The sequence below is a fragment of the Sinocyclocheilus rhinocerous genome, unplaced genomic scaffold (assembly GCF_001515625.1).
Source record: "Sinocyclocheilus rhinocerous isolate Xijiao unplaced genomic scaffold, SAMN03320098_v1.1 scaffold259, whole genome shotgun sequence".
Lineage (NCBI taxonomy): Eukaryota > Metazoa > Chordata > Actinopteri > Cypriniformes > Cyprinidae > Sinocyclocheilus > Sinocyclocheilus rhinocerous.
Genome location: NW_015635083.1, coordinates 621,669 through 637,973, shown reverse-complemented (window position 1 = coordinate 637,973; position 16,305 = coordinate 621,669). Strand labels below are relative to the sequence as shown.

General features: G+C 37.2%; 1 protein-coding gene across 1 annotated transcript in view; it reads right to left on the bottom strand.

Annotated features, from left to right (window-relative positions):
- The window catches only part of LOC107746695 (neurofibromin-like), a 68,320-nt gene that overhangs the window by 48,684 nt on the left and 3,331 nt on the right, over positions 1-16,305 (bottom strand). Inside the window, exons 2-17 of the mRNA XM_016560989.1 lie at positions 9,131-9,274; positions 8,716-8,799; positions 4,802-4,992; positions 4,456-4,562; positions 4,148-4,215; positions 3,963-4,038; positions 3,698-3,855; positions 3,368-3,541; positions 3,122-3,250; positions 2,490-2,564; positions 2,087-2,218; positions 1,864-1,992; positions 1,299-1,412; positions 644-723; positions 440-563; positions 108-354 (exon numbers count right to left, since the gene is read on the bottom strand). Coding sequence (XP_016416475.1) covers positions 108-354; positions 440-563; positions 644-723; positions 1,299-1,412; positions 1,864-1,992; positions 2,087-2,218; positions 2,490-2,564; positions 3,122-3,250; positions 3,368-3,541; positions 3,698-3,855; positions 3,963-4,038; positions 4,148-4,215; positions 4,456-4,562; positions 4,802-4,992; positions 8,716-8,799; positions 9,131-9,274 — 2,032 coding nt within the window. The remainder of the gene's footprint in view (positions 1-107; positions 355-439; positions 564-643; positions 724-1,298; positions 1,413-1,863; positions 1,993-2,086; positions 2,219-2,489; positions 2,565-3,121; positions 3,251-3,367; positions 3,542-3,697; positions 3,856-3,962; positions 4,039-4,147; positions 4,216-4,455; positions 4,563-4,801; positions 4,993-8,715; positions 8,800-9,130; positions 9,275-16,305) is intronic.

Genomic DNA, 16,305 nt, shown 5'->3' with positions numbered 1-16,305 from the left:
ACTTCAGTGCTAGCTGAAGTGCACTCGTGCACAAAAAAAATACAGTGTCCCTAAAGCTTAAAGCTGCCAGTCTAATCCTATGTCACGGAGACTGTTGTACTACTAACCTGTAGCCATCATATTGCTGACAGAGGCGAGCTCAATAAAGGTGTTGTAGTTGGGCAGGACCGTGTGCACTGGCAGCTCGTCCACATTGCAGCGGATGTCCGCCTCCTCACAGAGATGCCGGAAGCAGGACATGGCCACCAACACAGCCTCTGCGTCAGGGCTCCACAGGAAGGTGTAGAGACACACTTCCAGCTTGGTCTGAGCCTGTCTGCTGATGGGGATGAGACTGCCCTGTGTGGCACATTCCTGCAGAACAATGAGACATGAATGAGTGCATTTTCTTTGAGTGGATTAAATTTCAAGTTCATGTTTAGACAGAATTTATGTTTACCTTGTTCTTTAAGAGAAACTTGTTTCTACATATGAGAATCTCCCGGAGCCACTTCAGTATCTCTGTACTGTTGATCATCTGATGTCCAATCAGCTTCTTGCAGTTCAGAAATAAGACCTGGGAGCTGAGAGGGGAGTAAGGAGAATATAGTCAGATAATCTTTCCACTCGCCAACTTCACATCAACCAATCTCTTTATACCCACCTGATGTCCCAGAAGGTCTCAATGGGTGCGTCAGGGTTCCACAGCTCAATAGTTTCTGGTTGATGTAACACCAACAGTGCCTGGGTGAGAATACAAGAATGAGTAAATGAGATGCACAAATACAAGAATTCAAAGTAGTAGTGTTATAGTATCATCCATATACTGTTAAGTACGCATTTTAATTTTTTTTATTATGTGCTTTCGTCATTTTTATAAGGTTGTTAATATTCCTATTAAGCTTTAATATATATATTTTTATTTTTGTTTTAGTAATTGTAGTATACTTAAAGGGGTCATATGATGCGATTAAAATTTTTCCTTTCTCCTGGATAGCTGTCCAATCACAGCACACCTTGCTTTTCAGAACAATGAGCTTTGTAAAAATTGACGCGTTTCAGAAAGGCGGGGCATAGAGGAGAAACAATAATGTACAGTATGTGGAAAATAATGTGTTTTTTGAACCTTAAACTGCATAAACACATTTCATTACACCAAATACACAAAATAATGTTCTTTTTAGCAACATCATATGACCCCTTTAATACTTAAATTGTATTTTTTATGGCTTTATTTGAGTTAACAAAAACAACTTTTAAAGTTTTAGTTTTTGGTTAACAATACCAAATAGGAGGTTCAAAGAAACAAACAGTCTTACCTCCATGGCTTCCTGTGAAAGCTCTGCACTATGGTTGAGAGGAACCAGCTGGACCAGACCTTTGATGAGCTCAGCTGTGCTGTTCTGGATCTCTTGACCTGGTTTCCCTGGGTTCTGATGGTGAGAAAGTGCAACTAGTGGAGTCAAATCTGATCAGAATCATCCTTAAACTACAAGTCTACTGCTAAGCTTAGATATTTAAACCATTTTAGGCCAAATCACAGTTCATATAAAATCATGTTAAGGAAAGACTGCGAAAAAGAACCGTCTTCTTTAGGCAAAAAAGGGGAAAAGAAATGAATAAATCCACATGTAAATCCTAATCTGGATAATACAGGATTTGAACCAATCAGAAAACACAAACACTGTTGGATTAGAGCATTTTATGAGAATTAAAGGAGCAAGAGGTCAAAGGTGACATTGAAAAAAGAAAAAAAAAATGTCCAGTCTTTTTCTTAGCCTAATATGCAGAGACAACTCTAAGATAACTTTAATAAAAAAGGAAACTCATAATTTTAACAGAAGCTAAATTACTATTTTATACCTATTTCCACCAAATACTCACATGCAGCATTAGTTTGGGGTCAGCGTGGATGAGTTTGACCAGGGCCAGCAGCAGAGAACGCGAGTCAAGGTCAGTGGACTTCTCCTTGAACTTTAAACTAGTCGTCATTTTCTCTTTGAATGTCAGACTCTGCAAAAAAAACAACAAAAAAAAAACAACTTTAACAACAAAGACCAATGCTTTTCTATACACCATAAACTGTGTAAATGATAATGGTTCTCACTGATGTCATCCTCAGAGGTGGATGGGCACCGAGACTCTGAACCACTCGGCCCAATGTGTCTGCAAACATGGTGCGCAGTTCTCCTGAGTAGCAGTAGATGGCGTCAATCTTCGGCCACCAGTCCAGGTGTGACTATCAAGAACATAAATGTGAAACATTAATAAGCAATAAACTACAAAATTACTGCACTCCTATAAGCATCATAAAAGAGAGAGTCACTGGCAGCGGTCACAAAATGCATTTTATTGTGAACAATCATCAATACTCATGCAGAATGCTGACACATTTGGAGATCATCTATTTGTATAATGGGTTTATCATTTATTTAAAGTAGCATTTAATTAGCATAATATTAAAAAAAAATTTTGCACTGAGTGAATGTCCATACAGAGATCATACTTACATTGGTGATAATTTTGTGCAGGGAGTTGACCAGGACGAAATAGAAGGTAGGAGGAGAAGTCGAGGCCAGGAATACCTAGAAAAGAAATAAATTTATTAAACAACAACAAAAACTCTCTGTGTAGATATTAGAACATGTTGGTTATGGCAATGATCTTAAAGGGGTCATATGATGCAATTTCAATTTTTCAATTGGTGCATAAAGAAGATCTGTAAAGTTGCAAAGACTAAAGTCTCAAATCCAAAGAGATATTCTTTCTCAAATCCAAAGAGATATTCTTTATAAAACTTAAGAGAGAGCACACCTTGCTTTTCAGACCGATGAGCTTTGTAAAAATTGACGCGTTTCAGAAAGGCGGGGCATAGAGGAGAAACAATAATGTACAGTATGTGGAAAATAATGTGTTTTTTTAACCTTAAACCGCATAAACACATTTCATTACACCAAATACACAAAATAATGTTCTTTTTAGCAACATCATATGACCCCTTTAAGTTTGTCCTAAAATGAATGTTGACTAGCTCAATACGCTGTGATAGTAATATTAAATCTCTTGTTAGTGATTGTTTATTAATTGCTATAACGTCCTTTGCAAAATGCTGGAAACTCTAAGATTCAACAACCGAGCTTACCTTAAAATGCTGGTTGTTACGAGGATTGATGCGATAACATGACACAAAGCAGTCAATCATCAAATCCACATCGGCGCTCTGGCAGCCCGCACCCCTCGAGAATGGCTTAGTAGGGTTAAACAGAAGACCCTGAGAGAGAAGAGAGAGCAAATTTGCACACAGCTAGAAACAGAAACAAAATGTTCTTCATTCCCTTCAGACATGCACTGCTCTGTAATCGTTTACTCAAAAAATGGTCCTCTTCACCTTAAGGTCCATGACGATGGACTGAACTAGGAGAAAGATGACGGAATTGTCCTCCCAGTTGATGTAGGTGCAGGCTTTGCAGAGTTTGACGCATGCGACGGCCGCACTCTCGGTCAACTGTCTGCTGCCGCTGTGCTGTCCCAGAGCCTTCCGTAAACTGTCCACAAATGACTTCTGTTGAAGACAAAAGAACAGCTAGGTTTGTTTCCAAAAACATTTGTATGCACAAAATAAGTCTTGGTTCCAAAGCTCAACATAAAAGACTTTGGAAATGACAGGAGATAAATAAAATGCAGTAATAGAAGTCTAATTCCCTGTGTGACCTCTGACCTTGTTAGCTTTTTCCTCCCCCCCTACTTCTTTGGTGATGCTCTGAGTGATCTCTGGACAGAGGATGAGGAGGATGATCTGTAGTGGCCACACAGCAGCCTTTCTCTTTGCACTCTCTGCAAAACTGTCCACCAGATCGAACAGTTTTTCTGCACAGTCTGTATACACAGAAACACACAGTTTAATCGTTACACATCTAAACTTGGACTTCAATAAGCAGTTTAGTAAACAAGTCAGCTTAGATATGAATTATTGTCTCACTCACTGGCCATGTCAGCATGGGGTCTCTGATAGAGCATAGTGAACTCATCAGGGTAGTGTTCAACCCAGTTCCAAAAAGCCTGACACAAACATATCAAATAAATTTACTCCTATAACCTTTAATAAGATGAGAATTATTAAAGGTAGAAAAAGTATCCTAATCTATTGTATTATTTAAAAAGCACATACCTTTTCCAAACTGCTGATTACTGCAAGCTGAGCCGGCTTTTTCAAAGATTTGAATTTAAGTACTGTTTCTAAAGGGAACATGCAGGAAGTTATTAAGCAATTCCACGCCATATATTTAATAAATTAATTTATTATAAATTATAGAAACACTATATATTTATTTGCATTCATTTGTGCTTTAATACATACACTGTGCCATATTTTGATTCTGATTTTAATTATGCAGCTTTAGACTACCCATAAAATTCATCCTCAAACTTTTTGAAAACTGAGGCAATAAAATATCTATAAAATAGAGCATGCTTTACCTTGTAGGAGTCTCTTTAACTTGGAGCAGTCTACGTTGATATACTGGATGAGCTCAATGTCATGGACATCCACTGTGTCCTCTGTACAAACTGTGAGCTCTTGCAACCTATGAGGAGACATTACATTAAAAGTTAATAATTTGTAAAGCCTTTAACTGTTCAATTTGTAGACAACCAAGAAAAACAGCCCAGCATTTATATAAATTACACTCGTACAGTAGGCTTACGGTGTTTAAAATAAAGCTATTTTTATTAGTTACTATGGGGTATTTAGGGGGCTGATTCACACAATGAAAGAGGTCCTAGAACAAAGCCCTGTGGAACCCCCAGTATGTTAGAGAGGTACCTGGTGGAGATACGACTGAAGACGGCATTGAAGTTGGTGCAGCTGAGAGAGAAGAGCACGGCAGAGGCAGAACTGCGCAGCTGAGCGGCGTGCTGCTGGCCCTCACGGTACGAGTGCAGGAAGTGACAAATTTCAGGCAGCAACTGTTTTACCAACATGGCCTCATCCAGCCTCAGGCAGTCCTTGGGTTGCTGATGATATACACGAATACACAATATACTTTGTTATTACTATTCTCTAGGGGTGTCCCCGACTAAGGATTTTCATAGTCGAATTGGAATTTTCGAATCTTGCCGATAGTCGAATCATATGTTTGGGGGCGGGGGGCAAAATACATTACCAAGAGTCAAGTCAGACATTCGACAGTCATAATTACTGACGTTAACACACAGGGAAAATGTGTAACGGATGCCTCGCAGATACAAAAATAATGTTTTATGTTTTGATTAAAAGATAGGTTAGTTAACATTAAACGTCAGCGAAACCCTAAGAATTCACAAAAAAAAAAATTTCAGCGGTGCTCTCATTATAACGTTATGTATATGACAGTAGTTATTAATGTTCTGCTTTTCTGTTTTGAGCTGCGCGCGCTGAAGATGACCAGTAGAATTAAGCATTTGATAGCAGGTTTTTAATCAATGGAATTTAACTCGTCATTTATCTCATATAGAATACGCTTCGTTATTTGTACAATATAATATTAATATTTCGACTTACAGGCTATCTGCACAAAATTATTTTTGAATGACTCGAATGATTTGACTGTGAGATTGGTAGTCGAATCAGGCTCCTCCTATCGAAGCATCGAATCTTCGACTATTCGGGGTAACCCCTACTATTCTCTCTTTTTTTTTATACTGTGTGCTGTACAAAACTGTACTTGTAAAGTTTAATAACATCTACCGTGTTGTAAGCTAAAAACCAGACTAAAACTACAGCGAGTAGAAAGCGCTTTAGGATCAGCAGCATGCAGGGAAGGGGGAAAAGAACAAAAATGAAATCCAATGACACAGCAGCAAACAAACACATTAGTGGATCAATGTACTGCACACATACTGGGTCAAGCTAAAAGCCCGAAATGTATAACAAATGGTAGAGGGGAAGTTTTATACTACAGAGCAAAAATTCCTGACTGCCAAAACTAGTTAATGAATAAAGTGTTTAGTTGTCTTGAATGTCTTCGAATTTCAGTGAACAAATTAAATCCTGAACAGCATGGAAGAAAACTGTACGTTATACCCTTACATCAAAGGAAATGACATAAAAAGAATTTAGCAAAAACAAAACAGGACAGTGAACAGCTGTGTAGCATCTGAGCAAGGGAAAATTAATAATCTATACAGGAAAATCCAGACAATCTCAAGACGAGGAAACACCTGCAAATGTAATAATCTCCTGACAGGGCCAGTTCAGAGCCCTCTGTCTGGGAGTAAAAGCTAAAGATTTAATTGTTTTACCAGGGCTCTGTGTCTAAGACTTCACGAGTCCATGAGCAATCAAAAAACATTTCTGGACAGTTTCTGCTTTTTGAGACCAGAAAATTATCTCTGTCCCTATGATGTCCCTATAAAGTCATTCAAACTCATGTTACAGTCATTTCACACTACCATTCAAAAGTTTGGGGTCGACAAGATTTTTTTTTATGTTTTACAAAGAAAACTTTATTATTGTTAAATATTATTATTATTTTAAACAACTGTTTTCTATTTTTTTATATATATTACAATTAGTGCTGGGCAACGATTAAAATATTTAATCGCGATTAATCACATGATTTTCTGCGATTAATTGCATTGTTATGCACAAAATTCAATAATGAATTCAAAAGTAGTGTATTGTGCACTTTTTCCATTTAAAAGTACTGCTATATGAACAAAAGTGCAATAACATTTGGTTTGCAAACACTTTAAACAAATAAGGTGCTTTTTTTACAGCAGTATTCCTTTTACATAGTAGCAGTTAAAATATTTATTGTAAATCTCAACTTATAACATTAATGTAATCAAATTAAATATAAAACCAAAGCTATTTGCCACTGCCAGGGCATTAACGTTTTTATAAAAAATATTTTATAATTTGTTATAGAAAAACAAGTTATGCTCACTGAGTCCAGAGCCTCGATCATAACATTATAACAGGCACCTTCCAAGTAGAGACCTGCACTATCGTGGGACCCAACGCAACAGAGTGCGGCACGGGACAACCCTTGATGGCCGAGTAGAGACTCGTGTGTGCGGGATGCGGGAGAATAAGGGTGTACTCACACTAGGCAATCTTAACCGTGCCCGAGCACGTCTGACCCCCAAAGCCCGGTTCGTTTGACTAGTGTGATGGCTCCGTGCCGCGCTCGGGCGCGGTTCGTTTAGCAGTCCCTGGCTCGGTTGGAGGTGGGCTAAAGCGCGGTTCAGTTGGGCTCAGGCACGGCACGCATGTAGTGTAGGAGCGCTGAACTTCTGATGCAGCATGATTGCGTGAACATTTCAGAGCAGCAAAAGTGATAGATCTGTAAAGCAATATATTGTGAGAGGGCCGTGTGTGTTACCGCGTCCCAAACGACTCAAAATAATAAACCACAAAGTTAACAAAACGATGCACTCCACTGTGCTGAGCGAGAGCACTTCTCTTCTGCATTCACGTGCTATCGGTAGCGTCCCATTTCCCACTTATGAAGTCATGGGCGCTTCATGTGAGCACTGCTGCAGTCATAATCGCATTTAGGCCCACCCCAAATGCTCTCATTGGTTGAGACGTGTGATGACATCCATCCCACCCCTCCTGTGACCCATGGTTTGTCTGTATGTGTATTCAGAGCCAGTGAGCAATGGACTTTCATAATAATAAAAAACTGAGTTAACGCGCGATAAAATAATTGTCGGCATTAATTAATTAATGCGATAACGTGTTAACTTGCCCAGCCCTAATTAAAATTATATTTTAATATACGTGACCCTGGACCACAAAACCAGTCATAAGTAGCACAGGTATATTTCTAGCAATAGCCAACAATATTTTTTGCACCATCAGATTCCAGATTTTCTAATAGTTGTATCTCGGCCAAATATTGTTCTATCCTAACAAACCATACATCAATTGAAAGCTTATTTACTCAGATTTCAGATGATGTATAAATCTCAATTTTAAAAAAACAATTTTTGGTCCAGGGTCACATATCTTATTTTTGTGATAACAAAATTTATTTTTCAGCATCATTACTCCAGTCTTCAGTGTCACATGATCCTTCAGAAATCATTCTAATATGCTGATTTTCTGCTTAAGAAACATTAGAAACTGTGTAGAAACAGTAGACATTTTTTTTTTTTTTTAGGATGCTTTAATGAATAAAAAGTTCAATAGAACAACATTTACTTGAGATAGAAATCTTTTATCTAACATTATAAATGCTGTTAATGTGACTTTTAAATTTCTACTGATCCCAAACCTTTGAATGGTAGTGTACAGCTAGTTTCTATTATACCATGGCATGGTTAAAAAATGTATTCTGTTTGTTTGATAGTTGAGATTCCAAGGTGTTGATTCATTTTCTATAACCATGCTGCTATGAAGCAGTTCCAGTTTCACCACATTCAATTTATTTCTACAGCCTAGCATAGTAAAAGAAACAGACTAATATTGGTCAGGATCACATTAGAAAAAAATTGATTAAAAAAAAGTCTAAACCTTTTAGATTTTCTTCTAAAAATTACTTTAAATATCTATAAAAATCTATAATAAAATATATGTAATCTTTTAGATCAGGGTGTGGATAGGCAATAATGAAACAATTGTGATTGTAAAGCAATTTTGCATTGCGTTCAGCAACAAAGGTGAAACCACAGCAAGGAACAAAGCTGTTAAAAGGCAGGACATAAGACAGTCAAAACAAGCAACACTGTGAGATAGGACGAGCTGCTCACCCCTGCCAGACACTTCTCCAGTGTGTCCAGGATAATCAGCTGGGAGAGGTAGAGGTTCTTCTCGGCAGCTTCGCCGAAGATCCGCTATGAACAAAAGACATACAGAAATGTGGCATTAGCAAGACTAGAAGACACTTCTCTCAGTTGATTGCAATAGAGCATGATATGATCATGTTCCTAAGCTAACAGTGTAACACTCTAAGCATAAAAACACAACACAAACAAACATTTAGTAAAATGGTTCATGTTTCTCAGTCTTTACTTATTTTCAGACTTGAATTAAATAAACATTTATCTGCCATCTTGAATTTATCTGTGCAATGCCAAGGCAGTTCACTCATATAACAGAGTAACTGGAATTTCAAAATTCAATTATCAAGATGGGGAAACTTGAATGTTATAGACATGGACTTACCATGTTGTTCACATTTTTGAGTATGTTGGTCAGACCGTTGATGACGAGGGCAAATTTGTACTTGGAGATGTTGATCAAACATTCTTTATTGTGCTCTGTACTCACTTTGGTGTGGGTGCTCTGCTGTCCCATTTTAGTTGGGAGCTGTGAGTCAGAGACAGACAGAGAAAGAGAGGGATAGAGAGAAAAAGAGAGCAATTGAAACCACCATACTCTGCAAAGGATGCAATGAAATCTTTCTAAAGAGCAGGCCAATAAAAATTATGATTTTACACACACATTACCGTGATGTTTGGGGACAATTTTTGTAATGTTTTTATCAGATGTCAAAATAATAATAAAGTAATATTGTGTAACCGTTTTCGCTTTTAATGTATTTTACATTTTAATTAATTTATTTACTACACGAGTCTTCAGTGTCCCATGATCCTTCAGAAATCATTCTAATATGCTGATTTGCTGCTCAAGAAACATTCCTTCGTATATAACGTTGAAAACAGTTGTGCTAGTATTTAGTACTTTTGTGAAAACTATAATACATTTTTTTGTTCCTGGATACTTTGAATAGAGAGTTTAAAAGAACAGCATTTATTTGAAATACAAATCTTTTGTGACATTATAAATGTCTTTACTGTCACTACTTTTGATCAATGCTTAATGTGTCCTTGCTGAATAAAGGCATTCCAACCCTCTACGCACACCTTGGCAATATAATATCCATTGAGTACATGACATGATCCATTGAGTGCATCCAAATAGTACAGATCGCTTGACGGAGAGCGAAACTCTCAAGCGCTCAGTCAGCGTGTTTATCGAGTGAAAATCTGTGTTGAACGCCTCTCACACACATACTGGCGTGTAAAATCTAAGAATTTATTAGCCAATGGCTAATGTTAGATATTATTTAGTCGCCCAGAGTAAGATTTAGTCACATATGCGAGTGATTTACTCGCAATGTAGAGGGGGTTGCATTTATTTCATTAAAATGTATCTTACCAACCCCAAACTTTTGGATGGAAGTGTTTTGTTTTTTTTACTTGACCAACTTGTTTTCAAATATACTTTCAATTAATTTCAAGTAAATAATAATCAAATAAAAGTAAAAATTATAGTGTAAGCAAACTATAATCATTAAAAAAGTAACCCAAAGCACAAAAATAACCATTATATTTACAGTCGTGTCAAAGGAAGTTAAGATGGAGAACTCTTGGGTCTGGTAACAGGTGTGAACGCTGGGTTCATGCGGCCTAGCTTTCAAAGCCTGTGTTATGGCTTTATTGAGAGCATTGGGTGGAGAACAGCTTGTAACATGTGGGACGCACAGACTGCGGAGCGAGAGGTCGAGCGGTCTTAAATTTGACACACCCACCCCTGAGAGAACATCCAAGCACTTAATGCACCAACCCACCCATCCTGGGTCTAAACGCTCAAACTTTAGGTGTTAAAACAAAGCGCCTCCAGCTCTCCAGACTTCCTCCCTTTGCTGCACACCTGCGGGCCAGCACATCTGCTCTTGTTCTCTCCAACACACACAAGCAGTTAAAGTCTGTGCAGTGGGAGTGTTGAAAGCACACATGGCCTGGCCGACTTAATGAAGCGTATGTGGAGTGAGGGGGTGGAGGCCTTTCCCCCACTAAGCATTCCCTGATGAGGAATTGGTCTTCACTGTTTCCGAGTACTGTGGCTCCTCTCTGGATCAAAAGAACTTTGACTTCAAGAAGTTATAAAGCTTGCGAACAACTCATGAATGCCATCAAACAGCTCTAATATATTGAGCTGTAGTGCTTATTTGCCAAAATAAGTTTAAGTCAGACTTGTAACATATCCCAATCCTGTCCTCCCCAAGTTCTCACCATCACTTCCAATCTCTCCTGTACTTTCAATTCAATTAAGAGTAAGAAAAAAGCAAACAAAAGTTTGAAATTCATTTTAAAAAAGTTTTATCAAAACATCTCCAAATAACATATGACTATAAATAATACCCTTTAAAAGTCTGAGGTCAGTAGAAAAAAATATTATTATTTAATACTTTTATTAAGCATGGATGCATTAAACTGAATAAAATTGATCAATTTTTCCAATTGTTTTCAATGCTGAAAATAAGAAATCAGCATATCAGAATAATTTCTGAATGATCACGTGACACTGAAGACTGGAGTAATGATGCTGAAAATTCAGCTTTGCCATCACAGGAATAAATGACATATTAAAATATATATTAAAATAGTTATTTTAAATTGTGTTAACATTGTACACATTCTAGTAAATTTATAACAATTTTAGTTTTTCTTTTACATTTATACAAATATATATTTTATATTTTACCGGTCGAGGGTTGATATATATATTTTATTGCAGAAGTATTAAGTATCAAATAAGTATCAACATGAAGGTGAGTAAATTGTGATTTTTTTGGGGGGGGGATGAACTATTCCTTTGAAATTGTTTCTATTATACAATATTAAATTTTGACTGTATTTTTGATTAAATAAATGCAGCCTTGGTGAGCATAAGAGATTTTTTTCAAAAACATTTAAAACTCAGCCCCAAACATTTGATGAAGCAAGTGATGAAGCAACTGAAATCAATTCATAAAAATTTTTTTTTTTTTTTACTGATTTAGTTAAAACGGAATGAATGCTGAACTCTTGATAATTATTAGAATAACCAATATATTCACAATTTTGTCTGAATTTTAAAACACTGCAAATACACAGCGATTATACTAAATACAATCATGCTAAGTCCAAGAACAGACCACCAAAGTTGCAAACTTAATAACTAGCTGGGAATAGTCTGTTTCCTTGTGCCGTACACTTAGTATCACTCAAAAATGTGTCAAATTAGCATAAGAAAGATTAAACCTTTTTTTAAATCTGATATTTCAACAAATCTTAGCTCATAATCTGCTTTAGCTAAGTAAGTAGACCTATATTTGTGGTGCAAGGCAGCCAAGTCACTACTGGTTGCACGGTTGAAGTGTCCTGACAATTGCACTGGCCAGTGCGTCGGCATGTCAGAAAGACTCTGAGAAACCCTGAGGTTCCCTCCTTCTTTCCGGCCAACTACTGTGTGGCCCTAAGAGAAAAGCGTGTGGCTGGAAATGAAAGTCTCAAGACCGGAGAAGAACCGGCGCACACACTGTCTTGTAAACTCATAAAACACTCTCACAGAACACATAGCCCAGCCCTGTTGATATCCATTTTAATGCAGGATGCCGATGGACAGTGAGCACTTTGTTTCCCAGGAATGGTTTAAAATTCCAGAAAGGTCAGGGACCAATCGCTTCCCTTATGTGCACTTTGGCAGAGCCGGCCATACTTATGTGTGCTATGGAGAACGGATGGTATGTTAACCGAAAACACAAAGACAATTAAAAATATTATCATGTAAATCAACTTTATTTAAGATTACATTTTAAATAAACTTTCATGGGCCACCATTTAAGAAAAATATGACCATCCACCCCTGTCACATTGGAAGGGTCTTTCCAAAACTTCAGATAAAAATGATCTTTTAGCCTTTTTCCTGGATATTACTACAACATGACCAGATCTAATTTTAAAAGGATCGTTCACCTAAATGCGAAAATATTCTCATCATTTATCAACCTCATGTCGTTCTAAACCTGTATGACTTTCTTTCTTCTGTAGAACACAAAAGAAAACATTCTGAAGTACATTGGAATCCAAACAACATTGGGCCCCAGTGACTTTCATTCAAGTCATACAGGTTTGGGATGACATGAAGGTGATAAAATTACGACAGAATCTTTATTTTGCTATCCCTTTAAGCTTCTTACAACAAAAATAACTGATCAGAAACTACCCAACAACTAGGGCTGAAACAATTAGTCGACATTATCGACAACGTCAACAATAAAAAATTGTTGACAAATATTTTTGTTGTCGTGTAATCGTTTGATCTCATATGACCTAATGTAAGAGCCTGCAATAACGTGGTTTGACCAGTGTGGCGATGTAGCGCAAGACTGTAATTCAGCTCTCCTGAAGCTGATGCAATTCAAGAGAACAAGACACCGCGCTTCAGACAGAGCAACGCAGCCGAACCCGAGGCTTCTGAGCGGCGTTTGAAAGTGAAAGTGAAAGTGAAGTGACATGTGGCCAAGTATGGTGACCCATACTCGGAATTAGTGCTCTGCATTTACCCATCCAAAGTGCACACACACAGCAGTGAACACACACACACCGTGAACACACACCCGGAGCAGTGGGCAGCCATTTATGCTGCGGTGCCCGGGGAGCAGTTGGGGGTTCGGTGCCTTGCTCAAGGGCACCTCAGTTGTGGTATTGAAGGTGGGAGAGAGCGCTGTACATTCACTCCCCCCACCTACAATCCCTGCCGGTACGAGACTCGAACCCACAACCTTTGGGTTATGAGTCCGACTCTCTAACCATTAGGCCACAAACTTCCCCAGTTTGGATGAATATGTAAATATATACTGTGCGCTTTCCTCTCAATAACAAAATAAACACATCAAAAACTGACAGCGGTGAGAAAGCAGCAGTTTAAAATGCATCTGATTACAGCGATGTGGATGTTGCACGAGCTCTGCAGTTCAGTACTCCAGTAAAGTCCAGTCACGTCACGTTTATTTATATAGTACTTTATCAGTGTTTCCCCTGCCATTATATTGGGGGGCGCCCCGCCCCCCTTGAAGGTCAAGTTACTTTTATTTTCTCTATATAGCGCCAGATCACAACAGAAGTAATTTAAAGTTGCCTTTTCTATAGAACAGGTCTATACCTTGTTCTTTTATTAAACAAACTAAATAGCCTTATGTTATTTATCTTATTTACACGACGGCATGTCATTTCTGTCTCTCTGCATCACGCACAGCGGAGTTCCGCCCCGATGCGCGCACACAGGTGAGCACACTCCCACTAGTATTTGTAAACATTAAGCCGCAAAACGACTATTTAAATATGAATTCTGTGTGTTAACGAATGCCGCAGACACGCGGTTTTGTGTACTACTCATACTGAAGCGCGCGTGACCCTTCCGGTGATATTAGCGTCTGCTGTCTCACTAATGAGGACATAAATACATTAACATCTCCAGAACTGCTCTGAGAGTCACTTCATGAGCATTTGACCGTTTCATTTGAGTAAAACTATCCTTATATCACATACACACAGAAATGTAAAGGTATTCACGGCAACCCGTCAAAATAAAAGTTTGGTTTAACTTGGAGACATTGTGGCATAAATATTACTGTTGTTCAGGAGAATGTACATAATAGGCTACTACTACTACTAATAAAATGATTAAAACCTTATTTGTAAGGAATAATCATATAATATTTCTTCAATGTTTTAATTGTAATATTAAATCCCCTTTATTTTCCAAAAAAATTTAATGTGTTCAATTTCCATTATTTCAAAGATAAATTAAATTAATGTTTTATGCCTTTAAAAATGTAAATACACAATACAGAATTTCTGAGGGGAATTTTTTTTTTTTTAATTAATTTAAATTTATTAAACTTGTTTTTATGCTTTTAAATAATTAGACATGCTAAAACACAGAATTTGGTAACAATAAAACATAAGGTTGGAAAAAATAAAACATTTCATAGTACCCTAAACATGTAATTTGTGTTAAAATTTTAATAAATTGATGTTAAATTAAGTTTAATGATAATTAATTAATTAGATTATAATTAATTAGACATGCTTTTTGATTAATAAAAGTTTATTTAACCATTAAAAAGGAGTCCAGAAAAATTGTAAAAAGCCGTAAACCTAAGGGAAGCACTGACTTTATGCAATAGATAGCCTTAAATCAAGCAGCTTTACAGTATTAAACATGAAAAACCAGATTCAGTGTCGCTTTCAGTTAGAATTACAACTTGATTTTCTGTTATAAAGCAGCTCTCCAGTGTGGAGCTAGCTAATGATAAAATCTTTTTATTAGTGGGGAAAACAACATTTCATTAAAGTTATAGTTTGGTTTGCAGAGATCAAAGCTTGATCTAGCTCAGGACCATTTTGATTATCACAACCCTATAAGGTATTTTAAGAGAGATTATGTTGTGAATAAAATAGTTTATCCAAAAATAAAATGGCTCATCACTTACCTTTATTTTGTTTCTTATCCATATGACTTTTAGGCAGATTTTAGGCAGAATGATGTGTCATTCAGCTACTTTTTCATATAAATAAATGGTGAATAAGAGAGTTTCTCTGCCATCTCATTTTGTGTGCCAAATATATTTATTTGTATAAATTAATTGTAAAAGCTGAATAATCAATAAATGTCTACTGATTAATCAGCGAAATAGTCGATGATTAGTCGATTAATCGGTCTAATAATCGTTAGATTAATCGATTATCAAAATAATCGTTTGTTGCAGCCCTACCAACAACACCAATAAAGTTTATCTTAAGTTCAAAGATCATCCAAATAAAAATAAAAAAAACTATGTATGAAGTGTAATCTTCATACATGCAAAAGCTCTTTAAAATCTCTTAAGCTGACATTTATGTAAAAGACAATGTATCATCAACCTCTCATTCCTGACTCTCCCCAGAGAGAGGACAGATTAGTTTTCCATGACCATGCAATGGCATCTGTGAGGTCATTGTTTCAAGGTGCTCTCTGCGTTCATACAGCTGCTGACAAGGCAATAACCACCACTAAGAACTTGCCTATTGCAAGCAAGAAAAAGCCACACATCACTGATGATCAGCTCAAACAATCGATCCTAGTGTTATCCGGTAGTTTCCATTCAGGAATTCTGCAACTTATGATCTGCTTGTAATTGCAATTGTGGTGAGCAGCTGTCATTCAAGTCATGAGAACATACAGAGCAATACAAGTGCAAGTAGTGTTTCAGATGAATACAATCGGAGTTATATTAAAAAACATCCTGGCTCTTCCAGCTTTTATAATGGGAGTGGATGGTAGCCTAAAATTTGAAGTCCAAAAAATTGAACCAATTCATTATAAAAGAAGTCCACACGTCTCTGGGGGGTTAATAAAGGCCTCCCGAAGCGAAGCGTTTGTGTAAGAAAAAATATCCATATTTACAACTTTATAAACCTTAATCTCTAACTTCCGCTAACTGTCGTACGCACGTTCACGAACGAGAGGCGTCCAGCAGATGACGTAGGCGTAGCGTAAACTCCGGTGAGAGTCTCGCGAGAAACAAG